At 43.5% G+C, this 27,674-nt stretch overlaps 5 protein-coding genes and 1 long non-coding RNA gene across 13 annotated transcripts; 1 reads left to right on the plus strand and 5 right to left on the minus strand.

The window, feature by feature from the left end:
- Positions 1 to 261: 261 nt before the first annotated feature.
- Positions 262 to 7,979, minus strand: LOC139581408 (uncharacterized). 4 transcript variants are annotated; one of them, XM_071411146.1, is made up of 3 exons: positions 7,266 to 7,979; positions 6,668 to 7,179; positions 262 to 1,276 (listed from the first exon to the last, which is right to left on the minus strand). In XM_071411146.1, exons 2-3 carry the CDS (start codon positions 6,987 to 6,989, stop codon positions 387 to 389), a joined length of 1,212 nt encoding a protein of 403 aa, XP_071267247.1. In that variant the 5' UTR covers positions 6,990 to 7,179; positions 7,266 to 7,979; the 3' UTR covers positions 262 to 386. The 4 variants fall into 4 exon arrangements, with proteins under 4 accessions (XP_071267247.1, XP_071267248.1, XP_071267246.1 ...); XM_071411147.1 differs by having other exon boundaries at positions 7,603 to 7,781; XM_071411145.1 differs by having other exon boundaries at positions 7,439 to 7,627.
- Positions 7,980 to 8,331: 352 nt separating this feature from the next.
- On the minus strand, positions 8,332 to 14,319 carry LOC139581410 (zinc finger protein 316-like). 3 transcript variants are annotated; one of them, XM_071411151.1, is made up of 3 exons: positions 14,182 to 14,319; positions 9,368 to 9,852; positions 8,332 to 9,296 (listed from the first exon to the last, which is right to left on the minus strand). In XM_071411151.1, exons 2-3 carry the CDS (start codon positions 9,687 to 9,689, stop codon positions 8,452 to 8,454), a joined length of 1,167 nt encoding a protein of 388 aa, XP_071267252.1. In that variant the 5' UTR covers positions 9,690 to 9,852; positions 14,182 to 14,319; the 3' UTR covers positions 8,332 to 8,451. The 3 variants fall into 3 exon arrangements, with proteins under 3 accessions (XP_071267252.1, XP_071267251.1, XP_071267253.1); XM_071411150.1 differs by lacking the exon at positions 14,182 to 14,319 and adding an exon at positions 11,061 to 11,359; XM_071411152.1 differs by lacking the exon at positions 14,182 to 14,319 and adding an exon at positions 11,061 to 11,277 and having other exon boundaries at positions 9,368 to 9,869.
- On the minus strand, positions 13,339 to 13,722 carry LOC139581901 (gastrula zinc finger protein XlCGF7.1-like). The gene has a single exon (XM_071412100.1). It carries the CDS (start codon positions 13,720 to 13,722, stop codon positions 13,339 to 13,341), a length of 384 nt encoding a protein of 127 aa, XP_071268201.1.
- Positions 14,320 to 14,417: 98 nt separating the features above from the next.
- LOC139581413 (uncharacterized) lies at positions 14,418 to 15,976 on the plus strand. Its single transcript, XR_011676215.1, has 2 exons — positions 14,418 to 14,555; positions 15,391 to 15,976. It is a non-coding gene; the product is annotated as an uncharacterized lncRNA (long non-coding RNA).
- A 12-nt stretch (positions 15,977 to 15,988) lies between these two features.
- On the minus strand, positions 15,989 to 18,669 carry LOC139581411 (zinc finger protein 232-like). Of its 2 annotated transcripts, none has more exons than XM_071411153.1 (3): positions 18,494 to 18,669; positions 17,470 to 17,985; positions 15,989 to 17,387 (listed from the first exon to the last, which is right to left on the minus strand). In XM_071411153.1, the coding sequence occupies exons 2-3, from the start codon at positions 17,789 to 17,791 to the stop codon at positions 16,651 to 16,653; spliced, it is 1,059 nt and encodes a 352-aa protein (XP_071267254.1). In that variant the 5' UTR covers positions 17,792 to 17,985; positions 18,494 to 18,669; the 3' UTR covers positions 15,989 to 16,650. The 2 variants fall into 2 exon arrangements, with proteins under 2 accessions (XP_071267254.1, XP_071267255.1); XM_071411154.1 differs by having other exon boundaries at positions 17,470 to 17,914; positions 18,494 to 18,629.
- Positions 18,670 to 19,309: 640 nt separating this feature from the next.
- Positions 19,310 to 21,226, minus strand: LOC139581412 (uncharacterized). Of its 2 annotated transcripts, none has more exons than XM_071411156.1 (3): positions 21,023 to 21,226; positions 20,263 to 20,684; positions 19,310 to 20,183 (listed from the first exon to the last, which is right to left on the minus strand). In XM_071411156.1, the coding sequence occupies exons 2-3, from the start codon at positions 20,570 to 20,572 to the stop codon at positions 19,741 to 19,743; spliced, it is 753 nt and encodes a 250-aa protein (XP_071267257.1). In that variant the 5' UTR covers positions 20,573 to 20,684; positions 21,023 to 21,226; the 3' UTR covers positions 19,310 to 19,740. The 2 variants fall into 2 exon arrangements, with proteins under 2 accessions (XP_071267257.1, XP_071267256.1); XM_071411155.1 differs by having other exon boundaries at positions 19,310 to 20,186; positions 21,023 to 21,187.
- Positions 21,227 to 27,674: the final 6,448 nt, after the last annotated feature.

The following is a 27,674-nucleotide window of genomic DNA, read 5'->3' on the forward strand; positions in this document are numbered from 1 at the left end:
GCTTGTACAGGTCTGTGACATCGAGGTGATCATACTGCGAATGTGCGGGAACTCATAAATCTTTTTCTTTGAGGAGAGAATCTCTGTCAAATGTATTTATTATCCCGAGGAAGATATCTGTTACTCTGTGGGCCGTTGTGGTTTGGACAAGGCTACTTACATTTGACCATTTTACTTTTAAGATGCGTGTGTGTGTGTGTGTGTGTGTGTGTGTCACAGTTACACCGTTTGACCAACAATTTAAGAAAGGATGAGAATAACTTATTTACAAAGTTTTATACCTCTCAACATTAAATGAATCAGCAACTAATAGATACATTGAACATAGTACACGTGGGCAGTTATTTCCTCTGATTTTCTAAATCAACCTGCTTCATCTCAAAGGTCTACCTTGCTGCATGAATCTGTTCATGTATTTTCAGGTCAGCTCTAGAATAGAATCTGTTCCCACAGTCCGTGCAGTTGTAAGGCCTCTCTGCAGTGTGAAGGACCCTGTGTTTCTCCAAGCCGCTCTGAAGGCTGAAGCTCTTCCCACACTGAGAGCAGCTGAATGCCCTCTCCCTCGTGTGGCGCTGCATGTGTACCCTGAAGTGGCACATGTACACAAAGCCCATACCGCACTGGGAGCAGGTGAAGGCCTTCTTCCCTGTGTGGTGGTACTTCTGGTGGTCTTTCAGGTTTCGGAGTTGAGGGAAGCTCTTTCCACAGTGTGGACAGCTGAAGGGTTTGACCCTCAGCTGTGCCGTTGTGTTGATGCTTTCGAGGGCCCCCGCAGCATGCTCGGTCCCCTGGGTGGGTATCACTGACCTTGAAAGTAGGAGCTGCTCCTTCATGATCCATGGTGTTGGAGGTAGTGGAGGCTCCCTGGCCAATGGTGCTGGAGGTAGAGGTGGAGGCTCACTGTCCCATGGTGCTGGAGGAAAAGGCTCACTGGCCCATGGTGCTGGAGGAAGAGGCTCACTGGCCCATGGTGCTGGGAGTGGAGGTGGAGGCTGAGGCTCACTCGTCCAAGCCCCAGCATGTGAGCTCAATCTCTGCAGACGACTCAGGCTCACTATGGAGGCATCTGTGGATGTGACCATCTGGGTAACCAGATCCTCCCAGTCATTGGGCTCTTCTTTGATATGGACCACATGGGCCTCACTCTCGTCCATCCTTTCAGAGACACAGAAAGAGCTAGGTGTGGCCATTTCCTGTGGACGATCTCTCTCTGGAAGAGCGCTGTGTCCACCTGACTGGAACATCTCCTGTTTGATAACACAACCTTCCTCTGCTCCTGAGGATAGAACAGAAATAAGTTATAGATCCTATATCAGGTGTGTGTGTGTGTTAGTCTGATTAATCAGGCTGTAATACACAATTAATTGGTATATACAGCCTGAAACTAATGCCTGCAAAACTCTGTAAAATGTTCCTTAAAAGCCAGAATAGTGAATACAATTACATTTAAACTCTAGCGGTTGTCTGTGTGGTTTGTCCTTCAGCTGCTCAAAATTTGAGACAAAATATCCACAGTTAAGTACTGTTTTCTAATTTTTTTAAAGAGTTGGTAGGTATATGGTTCAGTTCAACACCGAAGTAAAGTCAGTTTTATATTTGATATTCGGTTCTCTCATCAATAGCTACTGAACCAAGCATGCCATGACAATTAAAAAAAATCTTACTTAAATTAAAAAAAGTGGATTGTTCTCCATCCTCCCGATTCAGAATATAAACATTTTATACCAATAAAAATAACTTTACCTCTGTGCCGAACCAAACCATATACCTACCGGCTCTTTAAAGTCGGGTAAACAATACTTTTCTGTGGATATTTTGTCTCAAATTTTGAGCAGCTGAAGGACAAACCGCACAGAAACCAGTATTACCTCCGATGAACCATCAAAACAGGCAAAGCGCCAATACAGGACTAAGATCGAATCCTACTACACCGGCTCTGATGCGCATCGGATGTGGCAGGGCTGGCAAACTATTACGGATTACAAAGGGAAACCCAGCTGCATGCTGCCCAGTGACACAAGCCTACCAGGAGCTAAATGCCTTCTATGCTCGCTACAAGGCAAGCAACACTGATCCATGCATGAGGGCACCAGCTGTTCCGGACAACTGTGTGATCACGCTCTCCGTAGCCGATGTGAGTAAGACCTTTAAACAGGTTAACATTCACAAGGCCGCAGGGCCAGACGGAGTACGAGGACGCGTACTCGGAGCATGCGTTGACCCGCTGGCAAGTGTCTTCACTGACATTTTCAACCTCTCCCAGACCCAGTCTGTAATACCTACATGTTTTAAGCAGATCACCATAGTCCCTGTGCCCAAGAACGCCAAGGTCTAAATGACTATCGCCCCGTAGCACTCACATCTGTAGCCATGAAATGCTCTGAAAGGCTGGTCATGGTTCACATCAACACCATCATCCCAGACACCCTGGACCCACTCCAATTCGCATACCGCCCTAACAGACCCACAGATGACACAATCTCTATTGCACTCCACACTGCCCTTTCCCACTTGGACAAGAGGAACACCTATGTGAGAATGCTGTTCCTTGACTACAGAGCAGCGTTCAACACCATAGTGCCCTCCAAGCCCATCACTAAGCTAAGGACCCTGGGACTGAACACCTCCCTCTGCAACCGGATCCTGGACTTCCTGACGGGCCACCCCCAGGCGGTAAGCGTAGGCAACAACACGTCCGCCACGCTGACCCTCAATACGGGGGCCCCTCAGGGGTGTGTGCTTCCCCACCTGTACTGAAATCAAATAAAATTGTATTTGTCACATGCTTCGTGAACAACAGGTGTGTTCTAACAGTGAAATGCTTACACAACAATGTAAGCATGTAAGCAATAATAAATAATAGATACACAATGAGTAATGATAACTTGGCTACAGGGTAGCCAAGGTAGAGTCAATGTGCAGTGGTACACGGTAATAGATGGAAAATATGTACATTTAACTAGGAATAAAATTACAGATAGTAAACAGTACCAGCAGCAGCATATGTGATGAGTCAAAAGTGTGTGGGGAGGGGGGCGGTATACCGTATTTTATGATATACCTGTATTGATGCAGGTACCGGTTTGGGTTTTTACTTTACCTTCTATGCCAGTATTTGAATGTTTAGTTTGTTAAATGTGATACGCCATGTGTAATGTCAATTTTTATAGTTTACTACGCTACTTGAGTCATCTCTCTCCGCTCTTCCTCTCCCTGCCACTTTCCACACAGACCTAGCCACGCCCCGTCACTCAGAGCGCATTTGATGTTCCTCAACCCCGAGACACTTAAGTTCAGTCTGCATGGTCTACGCAGCACATGCAACAATGTTCATGACAACAATGCTGTTTTCACTTTGCTTCTTAATATAAATCCACTAGCGTTCTATAATGACACTATTGGTTTGTGATTCTTCCATCAGCAAACAGCTAGTTTGTAATTTCTTTGCAATTTGCCCTAAATCTTGTGACGCTAATAGCTAGCTAGCTAATAAATGTACTGAGTAAGAGCAAACGTAGCTAGCTAATAGAGCCTGATAATACCAGTGATGGTGTAGACCTAAATCAGCATGTTGTTTGTGCAACAGTATCTTCTAAATCAAAGAGGAATATGCAAAGCAATAATTTATTAGCTACAGACTAAGAGAAAACATGCAATCTAACCAAAATTGAAAGGGTCCCGTAGGAAACACTTACCAAAACTTTAGTTCCTACCCTGTCACAATAACTGCTCCCTGGCATTTTAATTCGTTGTCATCTCAAACAACACCGTATTCAAAGTGCCCACTAATATATTCTAATTATAGAATTAGAATAGTCATTCTATTTCCATGATTTCAACAGTTTTGCTCTAATTCGCAAGTCAAATCGCAATTGCAACATTTGGTTAAAAATAATTCCTAGATTATTTGCCCATATCGTGCAGACCTATGTGGCAGAGTGGAAATGATCTCAATTGAGCAGTGGTGTAAAGTACTTCAGTAAAAATACTTTCAAGTACTACTTAAGTAATTTTTTTTGGTATCTGTACTTTACTATTTTTGACAACTTTTACTTTTACTTCACTTCATTCCTAAAGAAAATACTGTACTTTTTACTCCATACATTTTCCCTGACACCTAAAAGTACTCTTTACATTTTGAATGCTTAGCAGGACAGAAAATGGTCCAATTCACGCACTTGTCAAGAGAACATCCCTGGTCATCTACTGTCTCTGATCTGGAGGACTCACTAAACACAAATGCTTTGTTTGTAAATTATGTCTGAGTGTTGGAGTGTGCCCCTGGCTATCCGTAAATAAACATTTTATCCGTAAAGAAACATCTGGTTCGCTTAACATAGGGAATTTGAAATTATTTATACTTTTACTTCTGATACTTAAGTACATTTTATCAATTACATTTACTATTGATACTTAAGTATATTTTAAAACCAAATACTTTAAAACTTTTACTCAAGTAGTATTTTACTGGGTGACTTTCACTTGAGTAATTTTCTAATAACGCATCTTTACTTTTACTCAAGAATGACAATTGGGTACTTTTTCCACCACTGCAACTGAGTGCAGGAAATGCAGAAATGATAAGTGCTGAACTTTGTTTTGGGTGAAGTTGAATTGAACAGCATAAAACAATCAGAATGGAGAAACACTAATTGAAATCACTTAGAATGTATGTGTTGCCACCCTAGGATCACTCACTACTCATAAAGCAAATGTAGAACTTGTATTATTCAAATACTAAAAATACCGTCAAATACCGTCCAATTAAAAAAAAAATACTGTGATATAATATTTTGTCCATATTGCCCAGCCCTAAGACTTGGTTAATAAGTACCGCTTTCCATGCGGTAGCATAGGGCCTTCCTCTGACATCATCTGGTATAAAGGTCCTGACTGGAAGGGAGCTCAGCCCAAGTGATGTACTGGGCTGTACGCACTACCCTCTGTACCGCCTTGCAGTCGAATGCCAAGCAGTTGCCATACCAAGTGGTGATGCAGCCAGTCAAGATGCTCTTAATGGCGCAGCTGTAGATCTTTTTGAGGATCTGAGGGCCCATGCCAAATCTTTTCAGCCTCCTGAGGGGGAATAGGCATTGTTGTTCCCTCTTCACGACTGTGTTGGTGTGTTTGGACCAGTGGAGGCTGCTGAGGGAAGGACGGCTCATAATAATGGCCGGAACGAAGCAAATGGAATGGCATCAAACACATGGAAACCATGTGTTTTATGTATTTGATACCATTCCTCTAATTCCACCCCAGCCATTACCACGAGCCCGTCCTCACCAATTAAGGTGCCACCAACCTCCTGTGGTTTGGACCATGATAGATCCTTAGTGATGTGGACACTGAGGACCTTGAAGCTCTCAACCCGCTACACAACAGCCCCGTCGATGTGAATGGGGGCTTGCTCGGCCCTCCGTTTCCTATAGCTCCTTTGTCTTGCTCAGATTGAGGGAGAGGTTGTTGTAATGGCACTACACTGCCAGATATCTGACCTCCTCCCTATAGGCTGTCTTATCGTCGTCGGTGATCATGCCTACCACAACCGTGTCAAGCAGCTCGATCACTGGGGCCAAGCTCCCTGCCCTCCAAGACCTCTTTACCAGGCAGTGTCAGAGGAAGGCCCTAAAACTGGTCAAAGACTCCAGCCACCTAAATCATAGACTGTTCTCTCTGCTACCACATGGCAAGTGATACCGATGCACAAAGTCTGGAACCAACAGGACCCTGAACAGCTTCTACCCACCCAAGCCTTAAGACTGCTAAAGAGTTAGACCGGGTAGCTATTGGGTAACTATTTTGCTATCTGGATTAGTGTTGTCACGATACCAGAATTTTGACTTCGATACCAGGTTGAGTATCACAATACTCAATACATCACAATACTCAATACCACAAAAAAAAAGGCATATTAGCCTAAGTCACAGAATGGCACTTGATCCAGACAGAGCAGTAGCTGAGTTTATCTGTTGGGCATTTTTTTGTTCAATATCATTATTATATTAGAACATTTTTACGTCCTTTTTTTTAGAGCCATGTTTGCATTAATTGAATCAATTATACAATCAATTTGACTTCCAACCAATCTAACTACAAACAACATAATGGTAATAATTTATTTGAATGGTAAATCTCTATTTACACTGAATATTCTGACTCATCATATATGCTGCTGAAACTGTTGATGGTCTGTCAGTTTATTCCTAGTGATATGTACATATCTACCTGAAATACCTCGTACCCCTGCACATCGACTCAGTACTGGTACCCTGTGTATATAGCCAAGTGATTACCTCATACCCCTGCACATTAACTCAGTACTAGTACCCCTTGTTTATAGCCAAGTTATCGTTACTCATTGTTTATCTATTATTACGTGGGACTTTTTAAATATTTCCAAATGGTATTTCTCTCTGCACTGTTGGGAACGATTTGGAAGCATTTCACTGTTAGTCCACACACACACCTGTTGTTCACGAAGCATGTGATGAATAGCATTTGATTTTAATTTGAGATTTTATTCATATTCTGGCTTGTAAGGAAAATGTATCACGATTTTGCAGGTATACGTTTCAGGCTGTATATACCAATTAATTGTGCATTACAGCCTGATTAATCAGACTGTGTGTGTGTGTGTGTGTATATATATATATCTCTCCTCACTCACCTAACAGAGCCTCTTCCCTCTCCTCAGTGTCTCCAGCACAACCACAGCTCCTACACATCCCTGTCTGCTCTCTCTCTTCCCTCTTCTTTTTCTGCTCTCTCTCTTCAACTTCCCTCCTCTTCCTCTCCTCCTCTCCGTCCCTCCATCTCTGCTCACACTGCTGTAGCCTCTCCTTCAAGATTTCCACTTCCCGCTTGCTCCCGGTCACTTCCTTCAGGAAGCTGTCCTTCACCAGCCGAGTGATCTCATGCACAGCGGTTTTGAGGACTGTTTCCATGACTCCATTGAGCTGGTACTGGAAGGTGAGAATGGCCTCTGACATAACTGCAACAACATCAACACTGGAACCCCCCCCCCCTTCCCTTATTGGTACCAGTCCCAGAGTTCACAGCCAGTCTTCTATGGATGAGCTGCCCCCCTTGTTTCCCAGTTTGGTTCACTATAATGGAAAGACTTGGATTTAGTCTCCTCCAGATCACAACAGTGCCCAGAGAGTCAGGTATCTCTTCCTCCTAGAAACAGGGGCAAGCTGTCAAATACACCAAATGTGGTCTTGATGTGCCTCAAATATCTTGTCAATTATAGGAGGCTCACTTACCAATGATTTAGCGCAGAAACATGCTCGTAACTAACAAATTAATAAACCCGTACACCCCTTTTTACTTGTGGTTAGGTGTATGCATTTATCAAACTTGCTAGCTATCTTTAGCTAGAGCTAATAACACATTGTAGTACTGCAGAATGTCTGTCCATTTCACAAAATATTCTTACCACTTCCCAAACGTTATTTGTTGTTCGTCATAAAAATCAGCTAGTTACAAATATCCTATCTCTCCTAGAACTGTACACATAAGTATCAAAGACAGGTAGCTAGCTAGCTACTGGAATAAGCTAGCAGCTACTAGATAGACGGCTACACCAAAGATATAACTAACCCAAGACGGTTCATCTGTGTCGTTTAGAGCGTGAGCAAATGAAGCATAGTGGGCAGAACAAGCAAGGAGATGGGCGAAGGCATGTACGAGCTAGCGATATCCTATTGGCACGTTGTAGCATTATTTCCATATTTCTGTTAGGGAACGCTCCTCTGTGAAGTCCGCGTGTGCACAAACTCAATTCGACCTTACATTGAGTTATTTAAAACGAGTGCATGTTGTCAAAGCGTCAAGTCTATAAAACCTAGTGCACTGTGTTCGTAACAGATTTTAATTTTGGGACCAGAAAAATGTATTCAGTTAAGATGTTTCATTGATTAGAAAATCAGACCAGTTTCACCTAGCTCCCACTACCCGCAACTATACTTCCTCTCACTACCATATTTGGGGGTGAGAAAACGTTCTAAACGGAGGATTCAGCGTTATAGCGCCTGTGACGTGTCGGGTTACCCCTTCTGTCTTTGGCTAGACTGGAGAGGTTGGGCCCCGTCCCTCTGCTCTGTGACATCGAGGTGATCATACTGCGAATGCAATTGCGCAGAATTGGTACATATTTTTCTTCAATGTTGGAATCTCTGTCAGAGTAACATAAATGTATTTATTTGCCAGAGGAAGTTATGTGCCGTTTTGATTCGGACAAGGCCACTAACGTATTACTCTTTTACTTAAGATATGTCTTTGTGTGTAACAGTTAACGATATTGTTAAGAAAGGATGAGAATAATGAGAATAATTTCTATATAGTGTTTTATTCCTGTCAACATTAAAATGCATCAGCAACAATACATTGAACATAGTACACATGGGCAGTTATTCCCCCCTCTAATTTTCCAAATTAACCTGCTCCACCTCAAAGGTCTACCTTGCACTGTATTTGTTCATGTCTTTTCAGGTCCGATCTAGAATAGAATCTGTTCCCACAGTCCGTGCAGTGGTAAGGCCTCTCTGCAGTGTGAATGACCCTGTGTCTCTTCAAGCCGCTCTGAAGGCTGAAGCTCTTCCCACACTGAGAGCAGCTGAACGGCCTCTCCCCTGTGTGGCACTGCATGTGTACCCTGAGGTGGCACATGTACACAAAACCCTTACCACACTGTGAGCAGGTGAAGGCCTTCTTCCCTGTGTGGTGGTATTTCTGGTGGTCTTTCAGGTTTCGAAGCTGAGGGAAGCTCTTCCCACAGTGTGGGCAGCTGTAGGGTTTGACCTGTGCCGTTGTGTTGATGCTCAGGCCGTTGGGACAGGTCTCGAGGGCCCCCACAGCATGCTCTGTCCCCTGGTTGGGTATCACTGACCTTGGGAGTAAGTGCTGCTCCTTCCTGGTCCATGGTGGAGGCTCCCTGGCCAGAGGTGCTAGAGGCAGAGGTTCCCTGGACCATGGTGCTAGAGGCTGAGGATCACTGGCCCATGATGCTGGGAGTGGAGGCTGAGGCTCACTGGTCCATGCCCCAGGATTTGAGCTCAATCTCTGCAGACGACTCAGGCTCATTATGGGGGAATCTGTGGATGTGACCATCTGGTTTACCAAGTCCCCCCAGTCATCGGGCTCCTCTTTGATATGGACCACATGGTCCTCCCTCTCTACCATCCTCTCAGAGAAACAGGAAGAGCCAGGCGTGGCTGTATCCTGTGGACCTTCTCCCGCGCTGGGTCCATCTGGCTGGAACATCTCCGGTTTGATATCAAAACCTTTCTCTGCTCCTGAGGACAGAACCAAACACAGTCAGAGATTCTATATTGTGTGTGTGCGTGTGCGTGTGTGTGGATCTCACCTAACAGTCTCTCTTCTCTCTCCTCAGTGTTTCCAGCACAACCACATCTCCTACACACCCCCCTCTGCTCTGTCTCTTCCCTCTTCTTTCTTTGCTCTTTCTCTTCAACTTCCCTCCTCTGCCGCTCCTCCTCTCCATCCCTCCATCTCTGCTCACACTGCTGCAGCCTCTCCTTCAAGATTTCCAATTCCTGCTTGCCACCTGTCACTTCTTCCAGGAAGTTGTCCTTCACCAGCCGAGTTATCTCATGCACAGCGGTTTTGAGGACCGTTTCCATGACTCCATTGAGCTGGTACTGGAAGGTGAGGATGGCCTCTGACATAGTTGCAACACTGGAAAATCCAATACCAGTCCCAAAGTTCACAGCCAGTCTTCTATGGATGAGCTGCCCTCCTTGTTTCCCAGTTTGTTTCACTACAAGGGAAAGACTGGGATTTAGCCTCCTCCAGATCACACCAGTGTCCAGAGAGTGAGGGATCTTCCTCCTGGAAACAGAGGCAAGCTGTCAAATACACCAAATGTGGTCTTAATGTGGCTCTAATACCTTGTCAGTAATAGCAAGCTCACCTACCAATGATTTAGCCCAGAAACATACTTGTAACAAACAATTAATAAACCCTTACTTACAGTGCTTTACACAATACCCCATAATAACAAAGCGAAAAACAGTTTTTTCGAAATTGTTGCAAATAAAAAAAATATATAAATACCTTATTTAGATAAGTATTTAGACCCTTTGCTATGGGACTCGAAATTGAGATCAGGTGCATCCTGTTCCCATTGATCATCCTTGAGATGTTTCTACAACTTGATTCGAGTCCCCCTGGGTTAAATTCAATTGATTGTACATAATTTGGAAAGGCACACACCTGTCTATATAAGGTCCCTCAGTTGACAGTGCATGTCAGAACAAAAACCATGCCATGAGGTTGAAGGAATTGTCCGTAGAGCTCCGAGGCACAAATGTGATATTTCAGTTATTTTTAATACATTTGCAAACATTCCTAAAAAATATATGTTTGCTTTGTCATTATGAGGTATTGTGTGTAGATTGAGGCAGGAAAACAATTGAATCAATTTGAGAATAAAGCTGTAACATAACAAAATTTAGAAAAAGTCAAGGGGTCTGATTACTTTCCGAATGCACTGTACATCGCTTTTGGCTGTGGCTAGGTATACCAAATAATGCATTTCTCAGGTTTTCTAGCTAGTAGATGCTTTTGGCAACGCGTGTTGTGACAAAACGTCAAGGATCGTCCTATTAAACAGACTTTCCAAACGTAGGTCTGTTGTAGACCCATTCCCTCATGTCAAAATAAAAGTTCTGCACCTGCGACATATGTGGATAAATAAATAGTAACTTGTGGGGTAATTTTATTTTGACATGAGGTAAGGTTAGGCAGAGAGGAAGACCCACGTTTTGGAAGTATATTTAATAATAGGTTCCTTTAGATATGTCTCAAATTCCCCCGTCTTAATGACTAACCATCCTGCCCACCTCCACAGTACGTTTAACTGGAATTCTATTTAACTCCTGGCTTCCCACGGACGGTTGTTGTGCAACCCGATAGTGTAGATAGCAAGGCTAAATATGTAAATACACCCGCGTTGCTAACAGCTAAACAGCTATTGATAGTAACACGGGGTTGTGTAGCAGCTTTCTGACCATTTGACTCAAAAAATATATACTTACCACTTTCCAAACGTGTTTTTTTGTTGTGCTAAAACCCATCAACTAGTTACAAACATCGTAGCTATGTCTCTTAGAACTGTACACAGAGGTAAAAGAGAAAGGTAGCAACTGTATTTTTTTAAGATGTCACGTTTTATACCGGAACTCCGAGGCATGCGTAGAAATCGTTAAGCAGTTTATTTCGAAGCAGTGTGCTGTTGCTTGTATCGCTTTGTCAGAAGCACGTGATCAATGACGCCCGAAGCTTCGTTTTGTCGAACAATCACGTAATAGTTTTGCCATTGGTTTCGAGCCAAAAAGGCCACCCAAAGATTTTCTGTGGCTTCCCTGAGCACGCGCTGCGACGTGCGCGACGTCAACTGTAATTTGGCTGTTCTGAATTATTTTGACCAGCAGGTGCCACTAGTGTACAACGTGTTGATCAAAGCCTAGAGTAATGAACCTATATACTCGACACAATCGGCTGGAAATATCATTGCACTCCACACTGCCCTTTCCCACCAGGACAAAAGGAACACCTATGTGAGAATGCTGATCATTGACTACAGCTCAACGTTCAACACCATAGTGCCCACGAAGCAAATCACTAAGCTACTGGATCCTGGACTTCCTGATGGGCAGCCCCCAGGTGGTAAGGTTAGGTAACAACATGTTCTTCAGCACTGGGGCCCCTCAGGGGTGTGTACTTAGTCCCCTCCTGTACTCCTTGTTCACCCATGACTGCGTAGCCAAACACAACTCCAACACCATAATTAAGTTTGCTGATGACACAACAGTGATCCCTGACAACGATGAGACAGCCTATAGGGAGGAGGTCAGAGAATTGGCAGTGTGGTGCCAGGACAACAACCTCTCCATCAATGTGAGCAAGACAAAGGAGCTGATTGTGGACTACAGTAAAAGGCAGGCCGAACAGGCCCCCATTAACATCAACGGGGCTGTAGAGGAGCGGGTCGAGAGTTTCAAGTTCCTTGGTGTCCACATCACCAACGAACTATCATTGTCCAAACACACCAAGACAGTCGTGAAGAGGGCACGGCAAAACCTTTTCCCCCTCGGGGGACTGAAAAGATTTGGCATGGGCCCCCAGATCCTCAAAAAGTTCTACAGCTGCACATTCGAGAGCATCCTGACCAGGTGCATCACCGCCTGGTATGGCAACTGCTTGGCATCTGACCGTAAGGCCCTACAGAGGGTAGTGCGTATGGCCCAGTACATCACTGGGGCCAAGCTTCCTGCCATCCAGGACCTATATAATAGGCGGTGTCAGAGGAAAGCACATAAAATTGTCAGACTCCAGTCACCCAAGTCATAGACTTTTTTCTATGCTACCGCATAACAAGCGGTACCGGAGCGCCAAGTCTAGGACCAAAAGGCTCCTTAACAGCTCCTACCCCCAAGCCATAAGAACAATTAATCAAATGGCCACTGGACTATTACATTGACCTACCCCCCCCATTTGTTTTGTACACTGCTGCTACTCGTGGTTTATTATCTATGCATAGTCACTTCACCCCTACCTACATGTACAAATGACCTAAACTAACCTGTACCCACGTACATTGACTCGGTACCGGTACCTCTTGTATATAGCCTCGATATTGTTATATTATTGTGTTACTTGCTATTGTGTTACTTTTTATAATTTTTTACTTTAGTTTATATGGTAAATATTTTCTTATCTCTTCTTGAACTCCACTGTTGGTTAAGGGCTGGTAAGTAAGAATTTCACTGTAAGGTCTACACTTGTTGTATTTGGCGCATGTGACAAATAAAGTTTGATTTGACTTGAAATGCTCAATGCTTCATGAAGCTTCGTTTCCCCATCACTACTGTATATTATAGCACAAATTAATCATTATAGCTAAACTAATAGCTAACTAACTAGACTGGTTGGGTTCCGCACCCCCTGATCTGTGACACAGAGGTGATCATACTGCCAATGCGATTGCACAGATCTGGTACATATTTCTTTCATGTTAGAATCTCTGTCTAAAGCACAGTTCCAAATGTATTTACTTGCCTAAGTTGCTCTATGGGCCATTCGGGCTCAGACAAGGCTACTTGCTTATTACTCTTTTACTTTTAAGATATCTGTGTGTGTATGTAACAATTAACACTGTGTGACCAATCATTTATTAAGAAAGGATGAGAATAATTTATTCATAAAGAGTTTTATACCTCTCAACATTAAATGAATCAGCAACTAATAGATACATTGAACATAGTACACGTGGGCAGTTATTTCCTCTGATTTTCTAAATCAACCTGCTTCATCTCAAAGGTCTACCTTGCTGCATGAATCTATCTGTTCATGTCTTTTCAGGTCCGCTCTAGAATTGAATCTGTTACCACAGTCCGTGCAGTGGTAAGGCCTCTCTGCAGTGTGAATGACCCTGTGTCTCTTCAAGCCGCTCTGAAGGCTGAAGCTCTTCCCACACTGAGAGCAGCTGAACGGCCTCTCCCCTGTGTGGCACTGCATGTGTACCCTGAGGTGGGACATGTACACAAAACCCTTACCACACTGGGAGCAGGTGAAGGCCTTCTTCCCTGTGTGGTGGTACTTCTGGTGGTCTTTCAGGTTTCGGAGCTGAGGGAAGCTCTTCCCACAGTGTGGACAGCTGAAGGGTTTGACCCTCAGATGTGCCGTTGTGTTGATCATCAGGCCATAGGGGCTGGTCTCGAGGGCCCCCACAGTATGCTCTGTCCCCTGGGTGGGTATAACTAACCTTGGGAGAAGGTCTTGCTTCTTCCTGGCCAATGGTAATGGAGGAAGAGGCTCCCTGGTCTATCCCCCATGATGTGAGCTCAATCTCTGTAGACGACTCAGGCTGATTATGGGGGAAACTGTGGATGTGATCATCTGGGAAACCAAGTCCACCCAGTCATTGAGCTCTTCTTTGATATGGACCACTTGGGCCTTTGTCTCTTCCATCCTTTCAGAGACAAAGAGCTGGGTGTGGCCGTTTCCTGTGGACCCTCTATCTCTGGGAAAGCACTGGGTCCACCTGGCTGGAACATCTCCTGTTTGATAACACAACCTTCCTCTTCTCCTGAGGATGGAACAGAACAAAGTTATAGATCCTATATCGTGTGGGTGTGTGCATCTCTCCTCACTCACCTGACAGTGCCTCTTCTATCTCCTCATTGTCTCCAGCACAACCACATCTTCTACACACCCCACTCTGCTCTTTCTCTTCAACTTCCCTCCTCTTCCTCTCCCCCTCTCTGTCTCTCCATCTCTGCTCACACTGCTGCAGCCTCTCCTTCAAGACTCCACTTCTTGCCTGCTCTGTGTCACTTCCTCCAGGAAGTTGTCCTTCACCAGCCGATTGATCTCATGCACAGCGGTTTTGAGGACCGTTTCCATGACTCCATTGAACTGGTACTGGAAGGTGAGGATGGCTTCTGACATAACTGCAACAACATCAACACTGCCTCCTCCAGATCACACCAGTGGCCAGAGAGTCAGGGATCTTCCGCCTGGAAACAGAGGTAAGCTGTCAAATACACCAAATGTGGTCTGGATGTGCCTCAAATATCTTGTCAGTAATAGGCATCTCACTTACAAATGATTTATCCCAGCAACATTCTTGTAACTAACTCATTAATAAACCCTTACACCACCTTTTACTTGTGGTTAGGTGTGCAAATAATGCATTTATCAAGCTTCCTAGCTAGCTTTAGCTACAGATAATAACAGCTCTGTCAATTTCACAAAATATTCTTACCACTTTCTGAACGTTGTTATTTGTTGTTCGTCAACAAATCAGCTAGTTACAAATATCCTATCTCTCCTAGAACTGTACACATACGTATCAAAGACAGCTAGCTAGCTATTGTAATAAGCTAACAGCTACTAGATAGACGGCTAGACCAAAGATATAACTAACCCAAGATGGTTCAACAATGACTTTTAGAGTGTGAGCAAATGAAGCATAGTGGGCAGAACAAACAAGGAGATGGGCGAAGGCATGTACGAGCTAGCGATATCCTATTGGCACGTTGTAGCATTATTTCCCTATTTCCGTTAGGGAACGCCCCTCTGTGAAGTTTGCGTATGCATAAACTAAATTCGACCTTTCAACCCTAAACAATTTTTTAAAACGTTTGCAGAGCGTCAAGTCTATAAAACCGAGTGCACTGTGTTCGTAACATATTTTCGTTTTGGGAACAGAAAAATATATTGAGATCAGGTGTTTCATTGATGAGAAAATTAGCGGAATGTCGGCCCAGTTTCACCTAGTTCCCACTACCCACAACTAGACTTCCTCTCAATGCCATATTTGGTGGTGAGAAAACGTTCTAAATATATGCTTCACCTTTATAGCCCCTGTGACGTATCTGGGTTACCCCTTCTGTCTTTGGCTAGACTGGAGAAGGTTGGGTCTCGTCCCGCTGGTCTGTGACATCGAGGTGATCATACTGCGAATGCAATTGCGCAGAACTGGGAAATCTTATTCTTCAACGTTTGAATCTCTGTCAAATGCATTTATTTTAATGTTACTCTATGTGCCATTTTGATTCGGACAAGGCCACTTACTCAGGTTTATTTTGCTTAAGTTAATTGTTTGTGTATGTAACAGTTAACACTGTGACCAATAATTTATTAAGAAAGGATGAGAATAATTTCTTCATATACTGTTTTATTCCTTTCAACATTAAATGCACCCTACTGCCAATGTGATTGCTTAGATCTGTTAAATATTTTTCTTTGATGGTAGAATCTGTCTAAAGCACAGTTCCAAATGTATTTATGTGACAGAGTAAGTTACTCTATGGGCCGTTCAGGCTCAATAAGCAAGGCTACTTGCTTATTACTCTTACTTTTAAGATATCTCTCTGTGTGTGTGTGTGTGTGTGTGTGTGTGTGTGTGTGACAAATAACACTGTGTGATCAATCATTTATTAAGAAAGGATGAGAATAATTTATTCAAAGAGTTTTATTCCTCTCAACATTAAATGCATCAGCAACAACACATTGAACATAGTACACGTGGGCAGTTTTTTCCCCCACTCTAATTTTCTAAATCAACCTGCTTCTGCTCAAAGGTCTACCTTGCTGCATGAATCTGTTCATGTCTGCTCTAGAATTGAATCTGTTCCCACATTCCAAGCAATGGTAAGTATGGTAGTATTTCTAACCAAAAGGAGAAAGAAAACTATTCAAAACAACTTTATAAGATTTGCAAAAATGAAGCAATCTATCATCACAAAAAATAGTCAGAGTTGAAAAGCTCCATGAACAGAGCTGTCTTTTGCCTTTTATAGAAAGTACATCCTTTTATCTTTGTGACAGTTAGCAGATGTGCAGAAACAGGCCCTGGGAACAGAGTTGTAAGAAGTAATTTAGTTCATCTGTGTAGATCATGATAGCTGATATCGCCTCCACTCTGTTCCTCCCTGCAAATCCCACATAGCTAAATTCCTGCTGATCGTAAACACAGGAGGTCACATACTGTGTCACATCCAAGCAGCTCATAAATCTGTACGCTCAGATTTATGACTAAGTCACACAAGACAAGCCCGTATCAGTAAAACTAACATAACAGTAGACAATTCTCTTAAGTAAAAACAGCATAGTATGTAATTAATATTTAATTTCCACCACATAAGGCATCTCTGCAGTGTGAATGACCCTGTGTTTCTTTAAGCCACTCTGAAGGCTGAAGCTCTTCCCACACTGAGAGCAGCTGAACGGCCTGTCCCCCGTGTGGCGCTGCATGTGTACCCTGAAGTGGGACATGTACACAAAACCCTTACCACACTGGGAGCAGGTGAAGGCCTTCTTCCCTGTGTGGTGGTACTTCTGATGGTGTTTGAGATTTCGGAGCTGAGGGAAGCTCTTCCCACAGTGTGGACAGCTGTAGGGTTTGACCCCGAGCTCTGCCATTGTGTTGATGCTCAGGCCATTGGGACTGGTCTCGAGGGCCCCTACAGCATGCTCTGTCCCCTGGGTGGGTATCAATGACCTTGGGAGTAGGTGCTGCTCCTTCCTGGTCCATGGTGCTGGAGGTAGAGGTGGAGGGTCCCTGGCCAATTGTGCTGGAGGTTGAGGCTCACTGATCCATCCCCCAGGATGTGAGCTCAATCTCTGCAAATGACTCAGGCTCATCATGGGAGAATCTGGGGATGTGATCATCTGGGTAACCAAGTCCCCCCAGTCATCGGACTCCTCTTTGATATGGACCACCCTCTCTTCCATCCTTTCAGAGACACAGGAAGAGCTGGGTGTGGCCATTTCCTGTGGACACTCGCTCTCTGGGAGAGTGCTGGGTCCACCTGGCTGGAACATCTCCTGTTTGATAGCACAACCTTCCTCTTCTCCTGAGGATGGAACAGAACAAAGTTATAAATCCTATATCAGGTGTGTGTGTGTATGTATGTATGTATATCGCTCCTCACTCACCTAACCGAGCCTCTTCCCTCTCCTCAGTGTCTCCAGCACAACCACATCTTCTACATATCCCCCTCGGCTCGCACTCTTCCCTCTTCTTTTTCTGCTCTCTCTCTTCAACTTCCCTCCTCTTCCTCTCCTCCTCTCCGTCCCTCCATCTCTGCTCACACTGCTGCAGCCTCTCCTTCAAGACATCCACTTCCTGCTTGCTCCATGTCACTTCCTCCAGGAAGCTGTCCTTCACCAGCCGAGTGATCTCATGCACAGCAGTTTTTAGGACTGTTTCCATGACTCCATTGAGCTGGTACTGGAAGGTGAGGATGGCCTCTGACATAGTTGCAACAACATCAATCCAACACTGGAAAATCAACCCCCCTTCCCTTATTGGTACCAGTGCCAGAGTTCACAGCCAGTCTTCTATGGATGAGCTGCCCCCCTTGTTTCCCAGTTTGGTTCACTATAATGGAAAGACTTGGATTTAGCCTCCTCCAGATCACACCAGTGCCCAGAGTCAGGTATCTCTTCCTCCTGGAAATATGGGCAAGCGTTCAAATACACTAAATGTGGTCTTAATGTGCTTCAAATATCTTGTCAGTAATAGAACGTTCACCTACCAATAATTTAGCCCTGAAACATGATTGTGACGAACAAATTAATAAACCCTTACTTACACCACGTTTGGCTGTGGTTAGGTAAACCACATACCGTTATCGCATTTCAAGCTTGCTAACTAGTAGGTGCTTTTAGCAACGCATGTGTATTTACATACACTGTTTAATAATACAATCATTTAGATATGTCTCAAATTCCCCCACCATAATGACTAACCGTCCTGCCCTCCAGCACAGTAAGTTGAAATGGAATTGTATTTTACTCCTGGCTTCCACCGGACTGTTTCTGTGCCACCCAATACAATAGAAAGCAACGCTAGAATGTAAATACAACCGCGTTTCTAATTAACCTAGCTAACTAAGCTAATAACACAGGGTTGTGTAGCAGCTTTCTGACCATTTGACACAAAGAAAAATATGCTTACCACTTTCCAAACGTTATTTTTGGTGTGCGTCAACAAATCAACTAGTTACAAAACCTTCTACCTATCTCTACTAGAACTGTACACAGAGGTAAAAGAGACAGGCAGCTACTATATATTAGTGATGTCACGTTTTATACTGGAACTCTGAGGCATGCGTAGAAGTAGCTAAACAGATTATTTCGAAGCAGTGGACGGATGCTTGTATTGCTTTGTCAGAAGCACGTGATCAATGACGTCCGAATCGTCGTTTTGTCGAACCACCTGATTTTTTTCGGTAGAATACAAAAAAAATTAGCCCAAATATTTTATCTGCGGCTACCCTGCGCGTGCGACGTCAACTGTAACAATTTAGCTATTGTAAATTATTTTTACCAGCAGCTGCCACTAGTGTACGTGTTGATCAAAGCCAAGAGTAATGAACATATTTTCGACCCAATTAGCTTGAAATGCTCAATGCTTCAGGAAGCTTCGTTTCCCGAACACTACTGTATATTATAGCACAGATTATACATTATAGCTAAACTAATACCTAACTAGACTGTAGAGGATGGGTCTCTCCCACACTGATCTGTGACATCGAGGTGATTATACTGCCAATGCAATTGCACCGATCTGGTAAATATTTTTATTTGATGTGACAATCTGTCTAAAGCACTATTCCAAATGTATTTATTTGCCTAAGTTGCTCTATGGACCATTCGGGGTGAGACAAGGGTACTTGCTTATTACTCTTACTTTTAAGAGATCTGTGTGTGTGTATGTAACAATTAAATAACACTGTGTGACCAACCATTTATTCAGAAAGGATGAGAATCATGTATTCAAAGAGTTTTATTCCTTTCAACATTAAATTAATCAGCAACTATAGATACATTGAACATAGTACACGTGGGCAGTTATTTTCTAAATCAACCTGCTTCATCTCAAAGGTCTACCTTGCTGCATGAATCTATCTGTTCATGTCTTTTCAGGTCCGCTCTAGAATTGAATCTGTTACCACAGTCCGTGCAGTGGTAAGGCCTCTCTGCAGTGTGAATGACCCTGTGTCTCTTCAAGCCGCTCTGAAGGCTGAAGCTCTTCCCACACTGAGAGCAGCTGAACGGCCTCTCCCCTGTGTGGCACTGCATGTGTACCCTGAGGTGGGACATGTACACAAAACCCTTACCACACTGGGAGCAGGTGAAGGCCTTCTTCCCTGTGTGGTGGTACTTCTGGTGGTCTTTCAGGTTTCGGAGCTGAGGGAAGCTCTACCCACAGTGTGGACAGCTGAAGGGTTTGACCCCCAGCTCTGCCGTTGTGTTGCTCATCAGGCCGTAGGGGCTGTCCTCGAGGGCACCCACAGCATGCTCTGTTCCCTGGGTGGGTATCACTGACCTTGGGAGTAGGTGCTGCTCTTTTCTGGTCCATGGTGCTGGTACTGTAGGAAGAAGCTCACTGGCCCCATGATGTGACTTCAATCTCTCCAGATGACTCTGGCTCATTATGGGGGAATATGTGGATGTGGACATCTGGGTAACCAGATCCCCCCAGTCATCAGGCTCCTCTTTGATGCGGATGACATGGGCCTCCCTCTCTTCCATCCTTTCAGAGACACAGGAAGAGCTGGGTGTAACCGTTTCCTCTCTCTCTGGGAGAGTGCTGGGTCCACCTGGCTGGAAGATCTCCTGTTTGATAACACAACCTTCCTCTGCTGCTGAGGACAAAACAGTAGGAAGTTATAGATCCTATATAATTTGTGTGTGTGTATCTATATATATCTCCTCACTCACCTAACAGAGCCTCTTCTCTCTCCTCAGTGTCTCCAGCACAACCACATCTCCTACACATCCCCCTCTGCTCTCTCTCTTCCCTCTTCTTTCTCTGCTCTTTATCTTCCCTCCTCTTCTCCTCTCCATCCCTCCATCTGTGTTCACACTGCTGCAGCCTCTCCTTCAAGATGTCCACTTCCCGCTTGCTCCCTGTCACTTCTTCCAGGAAGTTGTCCTTCACCAGCCGAGTGATCTCATGCACAGCGGTTTTGAGGACTGTTTCCATGACTCCATTGAGCTGGTACTGGAAGGTGAGAATGGCCTCTGACATAACTGCAACAACATCAATCCAACACTGGAAAAAAACACTTCACTTCCAAAGTTCAACAAGCTATGAAACTGGCACGTAGCTTCCAGATTACACCAGCACCAAGGGAGTCCGCCTGGAAACAGGAACAAACTGTCAAATACATGATAAGGGAGACCTTGCAGTGTGGACTGTCATCTTGCCAGTGAAATAGGGAAGCTCAGCGACCAATAGTCATTCAGGCAAACAAAATGTTTAGCTATTAGTAATAGCTAGATATTTAAGACATTATTAGCGTCATAGCTAGTTAGCACTACCAGAGCTATTAGTTAGCTAGATAGCAGAATGTTGTCCTGCTTTTCTTGCTAGCACAGTAGCAAATGTTATCAAGTTAGCTAACCTAGCTAACTTGTGATACCACAGGAGTGGTAGCAGCTTCATTTGACTCGAATAGAAAGTATCCTTAATACTTGCCAAACTCTGACACATGTTTCGTGTCAATCAGCTAGTTGGAAACGTTCAATCTCTCATCCTAGTGCCACGGAGTGTGTAACAATATGTGCTGACTGTACACAGGTAACGTTAGCTAGCTAACAACGTTAGACGGCTGGGTCCCGCCCCCTGGCACGTGCTTCAAGGGGATCATCATGAGAAGGTGATTGCGCAGATGTTGTCTCCAGAATGGATATTCGATTAAAAAAATAAGTCTCTTTCTTTTCGTAACTGGTTTGAGAACACAATTATTTTGGTTGGTCAGTTACTGAATGAGGATGGATATCTACTCTCATATGCAGAATTTCTTGATAAATTTAGAATTCCAATAACCCTGAAGAATATGCAATTGTTTTTGATGCGATTCCAAGGAGGGTTGCATTTCTTTTAAATTCCTCTGTGGTTGATGTAAGTAACATAGATTTACATGAAAATATATTCATTGGCAATATTAACATCAAAGATAAATGTAGTAATAAACAGATTAGGAATATTGTTTGTGATACTACAATTCCTTCAGGAAGATTTTTTTGGTTGAATATCTATGGTGATATACAATGGTGGAAAGCATGGAAAATAACTAACAAATATTGTATCAGTAACAAGGTAAATGAAGTTTCATTTAAAATATTACATAGAATTTATCCTGTGAAACATGTTTTGGAAAGATTCAAGCTGAATATTGACTATAATTGTGATTTCTGTTGTGATTTTTTTGCCTGTATTTATAGTAGAATTTTTTGGATTGACATACAGAACTTTGTTACAAAACAAATAGGACCGGTTGTACAATTTAATGGTTTTGATATTATGATTTTTTAAAGAAATTCTGACATTGATAAAGATGTAGTATATTTAATTCAACTGCTAATAATATTAGGTACATTTCATATTCACAAATGCAAATGGTCTAATTCACAAGGTAACTTTTTTCACTTTATAAATTAATTTAAACAATATGGCATTACTTTAAACAAAAACAAAAAACAAAAAGGCAATTCGAACTTGTTTTAATGAATATGATTTGTTTGTTTAGGATTCCTGGCAATGTAAATAGTTTGTATGTATGATTGTTTGCATGTGACTATTCCTCTTTTGTTTGTGGATGCAGACTCTATAATAAATAGATGATCTCTTATCTACATTGTTCCATGAGGTAGATAGATAACCTTCACAATGTTCGACTGGTGGAAGACTCCTTCTTAAACATACTGGGCTTGGGAATGTATGAACAGGAATAGCAAGTAACCTATATTTGCATGTGCAAAGCTTGTTCAAGAATCAAATCAAATCAAATTTATTTATATAGCCCTTCTTACATCAGCTGATATCTCAAAGTGCTGTACAGAAACCCAGCCTAAAACCCCAAACAGCAAGCAATGCAGGTGTAGAAGCATGGTGGCTAGGAAGAACTCCCTAGAAAGGCCAAAACCTAGGAAGAAACCTAGAGAGGAACCAGGCTATGAGGGGTGGCCAGTCCTCTTCTGGCTGTGCCGGGTGGAGATTATAACAGAACATGGCCAAGATGTTCAAATGTTCATAAATGACCAGCATGGTCAAATAATAATAATCACAGTAGTTGTCGAGGGTGCAACAAGTCAGCACCTCAGGAGTAAATGTCAGTTGGCTTTTCATAGCCGATCATTAAGAGTATCTCTACCGCTCCTGCTGTCTCTAGAGAGTTGAAAACAGCAGGTCTGGGACAGGTAGCACGTCCGGTGAACAGGTCAGGGTTCCATAGCCGCATGCAGAACAGTTGAAACTGGAGCAGCAGCACGGCCAGGTGGACTGGGGACAGCAAGGAGTCATCATGCCAGGTAGTCCTGAGGCATGGTCCTAGGGCTCAGGTCCTCCGAGATAGAGAAAGAAAGAGAGAATTAGAGAGAGCATACTTAAATTCACACAGGACACCGGATAAGACAGGAGAAGTACTCCAGATATAACAGACTGACCCTAGCCCCCCGACACATAAACTACTGCAGCATAAATACTGGAGGCTGAGACAGGAGGGATCAGGAAACACTGTGGCCCCATCTGATGATACTCCCGGACAGGGCCAAACAAGCAGGATATAACCCCACCCACTTTGCCAAAGCACAGCCCCCACACCACTAGAGGGATATCTTCAACCACCAACTTACCAACCTGAGACAAGGCTGAGTATAGCCCACAAAGATCTCCGCCACGGCACAACCCAAGGGGGGGCGCCAACCAAGACAGGAAGATCACGTCAGTGACTCAACCCACTCAAGTGACGCACCCCTCCTAGGGACGGCATGGAAGAGCACCAGTAAGCCAGTGACTCAGCCCCTGTAATAGGGTTAGAGGCAGAGAATCCCAGTGGAGAGAGGGGAACCGGTCAGGCAGAGACAGCAAGGGCGGTTCGTTGCTCCAGAGCCTTTCCGTTCACCTTCACACTCCTGGGCCAGACTACGCTTTTAGTTGAGAGGTTGAATATTACCTCTTGTTTTTAGAGAGGGAAAAAGGCAATTAACACACTGACTGTAGGATTCATAGCATGTTGCTAGTGTAGGAGGGGATATGGAGAGTTTACTAACCAGTGGAGGGCGAAATGGCTACTTTGAATACAGAGTTAAACTGGTAATCTGAGTTAGTTAGTGGGGAGGTGGAGGCTGGTGTTCAGCCAAACCTTTCCTCACAAGAGTTTGGGAGTGTTGATCTGAATAAATGGTTGTTCTACTTGTATAGGCCTTTCAAACAATGATTTACCTACAGGCCAGAACAAGACGCTTTTTAAAGTTTATTTTACTTTTACCGCTTTTCCTCCCCAATTTCGTGATATCCAATTGGTAGTTATAGTCTTGTCCCATGCGCCACCTCATGGGACACAGCCTGGGACCGCTGCACCACTCAGGAGGCCCAGAACAAGGCACCTTATAAGGTTACAATTGTCACACAGCACTGAATGATGAAACTCTTGAATAGCTATTTCAAGTGGAGAAACAGCCCATGTTCCTAGGTCAGCTTACTCTTTACTTGATCTCCTGGCCTGATGATTAATACCAATTACAGAATTATACTCTGTTATATCTTGAGTTATCATAACAGTGTATTATACATAACAGTGTATTGTACATTTAAGCAATAAGGCATGAGGGTGGGGTGGTATATGGCCAATATGCCACGGCTAAGGGCTGTTCTTATGCACGAAGCAACACGGAGTGCCTGGATACAGCCCTTAGCTGTGGTATATTGGCCATATACCACAAACCCCCAAGGTGCCTTATTGCTATTATAAACTGGTTATCAACGTAATTAGATCAGTAAAAATACATGTTTTGTCATACCGGTGGTATATGGTCTGATATACCACGGCTGTCAGCCAATCAGCATTCAGGGCTCGAGCCACCCAGTTTATGAAAGAGTTTATACCATGGCATTGTTGAATACTCCTTTCTGATTGTCTTGAAGGGCATTCTAGAGGAAGCATTATTTCCCTATAACACACGGTATATTCACACCTTATAAAATTCAATGGCTATAGTTAATTTTTACAAGTTAGTTTGAGATGCTTTTGAAATGTATGTTGTACTAAATGATAGTTTTAACCAATGTTCCCTCTAAACTGCGCGCGTGCGCATTCTTGTCCATCTCTGTACCCTGTTGTACGTCCTGGGTTTCTTCGCAGCAGAAGAAATATTAGCCCATAGGGAGAAGCACAAGATTGAATTTCACTCAACTTTCTAGAGCAGTGGTCACCCACCGGTCGATCTCCCAGGCATTCCTAAAGGGTTCCTATTTTTTTAAATTCATCTCGGTCTGTTGGCGGTAGCTGCAGCTGATTCAGCTTCCCTGTGCGCCGGGTAGGCGAACTGTTGCCATTTTTAACCATTTCATGTCTCTAAACTAAAGGTACATACTCTGCCTTCTTGTAACTTAAAGCCAGTGGTGGAAAGTACTCAATTGTCATTGTAGTGCCTAAATTGGCCAAAAAAATTGTCCCGATACAATTTCCATTCTAATCCTTTAGCCACGATGGAGAGTGGTGAAATGTTGATTCAAGATTAAAAATAATAATACATGTATTTGTTGTTCTTCAGAATACAAACATGTACAGAATTCTACCAAAACGAATGGTAAACATAGTCTGGTATGGCCAAAATACTATGTGCTGCCATTCCAGTCACTCCCAGTAGGCCTTGGAGCACGTTTGCCTTTTAACTGTAATCTCCATTGGCCTGTAGAGGGGGTATGCACATTTGACAGGGGATTAGTGGCAAACACCGGCCCCAATTTTATATGGTGTGAAATCAAAAACAATTATTTACTTAACTTGAAGGAGCCTTCCTCTTAGACTGCACCTTCTTGCAGTAGGTAGATCTTGATATTGGTCTTTCTATAATGTTGGTTCTTGTCTTTAGGCGTACTGCACGTACTAACCCCTTGGAATCAAGCTTGGTCTCAACAAAATGTCCAAGTATCCATGCACTACGTGGTGCCGTGGGGTCTATGACCAGAACCACATCTCCATCATGGAAGCTGCGTTTCACTTTACCCCACTTTTCTTTCCTGCAAGAGTGGCAGGTACTCCTGTGTCCATCTCTTCCGAAGAAAGACGGCCATGTACTGGACATGCTTCCGAAGTCGTCTGATGTACAGGTCGTTTTTTTTTAAAGGTTCCAGGGGGTAGGGCAGGCTACGACTTTAACAGTCAAATGTGATTTGGCGTGAGTGCTTCTAGATCCAGGGGTCGTTGGTTACCGTGGTGATTGGGCAGCTGTTTAGAATGGCCTCTACTTCACACAGCACAGTGTGCAATCTCTCCTAAACTAGGGTCTGTTGTTTCAGGACAGAATGAAGCACCTGGCAAATCATCCCAACGAGCCTTTCCCAGACTCCTCCATGGTGGGATTCCCCAGGGGGATTGAAACTCTGTAGTATTCCTTCATGAAGGAGAGCATCTTGGATCTTGCCTTGATTTAAAGCAGATAGAGCATCTCTGAGTTCTCTCTCAGTGCCAACAAAGTTAGTCCCATTATCATGTCTCACGTGTTGTACTTGTCCTCTTCTGCACATAAATCTTCTTATGGCGTTGATACACGAATCCATGTCAAGAGAGTAAGCAATTTCAATGTGTAATGCTCTAGTGGACATACATGTAAAGATCACTCCATATCTTTCAACATTTCCTCTTCCTTTTTTGATTTCTATAGGACCAAAGTAATCCACACCTAAATTGGTAAATTGTGGGATGTCTGGCATGATCCTTTCAAGTGGAAAATCTGCCATCTTCTGCTCACCAATCTTGCCTCTTTGCTTTCTGCACACAACACACCCTGTCATGATTTTCCTTGCTGTAGAGTTTGAATTGGTGATCCAATATCTTTGACGGAGAAGTGAGAGCATGTGATTCCTTCCACCATGTCCTGTTTGTTGATGTATGTGGTGGAGGATAAGTGTATATATGTGAAGGTCTTTGGAGAGAATGACAGGGTGCTTGACTTCTTCAGGCATCGCTGTCTTACACAGCCGTCCCCTGATTCTGAGAACTCAATCCACCAACACTGGATCCAATTTATGAGTGCTACTTCCTTTCTTGACTGTAGATGGCGTCATTGTCAAAATCAAGATCTCTTTACTGTACCTTTACTGTGCTTAAAACAGTTTCGACCATTCTGTGCAATCGAGTGGGGCGTGGCCTCTGAAATGCAAGTCTCTTTAGCGGGAAGTAATTTGCCATTGGTGTGTTTATAGTAGTGATTGGAAGTTCGGCTCTTTTTACTGAAAATCTTTTCGACCCGTTCAGTCAAAAGAACGATTCTTTAGACTAATTTTGTTCGAGTCAGTAATGCCCAGAGCACACAGAACCCCTAGTGGTGAACGGTGACCTGAAACTCGAAAGAGTCATGATTTTACAAGCTTCTCGTTCACAATAGGGGATTTATTGGAGCTGTCATTCATGACTGAGACATGTAAACGTGTGATTTAAACAATATACATGTTTTGATTGATATGCATACAAATAAGATTAATTCTTGATATATTTTAAACTAAATTGTGGCCACAACCGGACTAGATTGTGAACGACTGTGCGATAAGCACAATGTCATTCGCGAACTGCAGCCCCTCAAACGATTCGTTCTCGAGTGGGAGCTGAGCAGATTCTAGAGGCTGTGTATGTTTTGGTTCTACAACCTCAAAGCTGTGTCCATCATAACATTTAATGATCAATTAAATGCATTTATTATTGCGCCATGCGATCAATTATCAGTTCTAAACATGTATGTTTCTCCTCTATACTCGTGTTCTATTCCCTGCGAGCATGTCAGACAGTTGGTGGTCGGAGCACGTCTCCGGAGCCGCTGAGCCAGAAGAGCGTGTACTAATCCTGCTGTAGGATTAATTGAGAACGAACGACTAAAATGAACGAATCACTCAGAAAAACGAATCATGACTCAGTAAAAAGAGTCGTTCAAAAATAATGAATCGTTCGCGAACCACACATGATTAGATTATAGGCCCTCTATAGGCTGCCAATGAACCATGATACTACTGCTTACTTCAAGCCACTAGAGTGGGCGCAGTGCTCTCCTCTCAATTGCTCAACATTCTCAACATTGCTATCTACCGCCCAAGTAAAGAACCAGCTGTATTTGCATGTCAATGACTGTTT

The sequence above is a fragment of the Salvelinus alpinus genome, chromosome 7 (genome assembly GCF_045679555.1).
Source record: "Salvelinus alpinus chromosome 7, SLU_Salpinus.1, whole genome shotgun sequence".
NCBI lineage: Eukaryota > Metazoa > Chordata > Actinopteri > Salmoniformes > Salmonidae > Salvelinus > Salvelinus alpinus.

Coding starts and splice junctions, on each gene's coding strand:
- LOC139581408 (XM_071411146.1), bottom strand. CDS start 6,989: ATGTCAGAGGCCATTCTCACCTTCCAGTACCAGCTCAATGGAGTCATG. Junction 1,277..6,667: donor GAGGGAAGAGGCTCTGTTAG/GTGAGTGAGGAG, acceptor TTCTATCCTCAG/GAGCAGAGGAAGGTTGTGTT.
- LOC139581410 (XM_071411152.1), bottom strand. CDS start 11,099: ATGGGTTTTAGCACAACAAAAAAACACGTTTGGAAAGTG. Junction 9,870..11,060: donor AAAAACACGTTTGGAAAGTG/GTAAGTATATAT, acceptor TGTATTTGACAG/CTTGCCTCTGTTTCCAGGAG. Junction 9,297..9,367: donor GAGAGAAGAGAGACTGTTAG/GTGAGATCCACA, acceptor TTCTGTCCTCAG/GAGCAGAGAAAGGTTTTGAT.
- LOC139581901 (XM_071412100.1), bottom strand. CDS start 13,722: ATGATCAACACAACGGCACATCTGAGGGTCAAACCCTTCAGCTGTCCA.
- LOC139581411 (XM_071411153.1), bottom strand. CDS start 17,791: ATGTCAGAGGCCATCCTCACCTTCCAGTACCAGCTCAATGGAGTCATG. Junction 17,388..17,469: donor GAGGGAAGAGGCTCGGTTAG/GTGAGTGAGGAG, acceptor TTCCATCCTCAG/GAGAAGAGGAAGGTTGTGCT.
- LOC139581412 (XM_071411155.1), bottom strand. CDS start 20,572: ATGTCAGAGGCCATTCTCACCTTCCAGTACCAGCTCAATGGAGTCATG. Junction 20,187..20,262: donor GAGAGAAGAGGCTCTGTTAG/GTGAGTGAGGAG, acceptor TTTTGTCCTCAG/CAGCAGAGGAAGGTTGTGTT.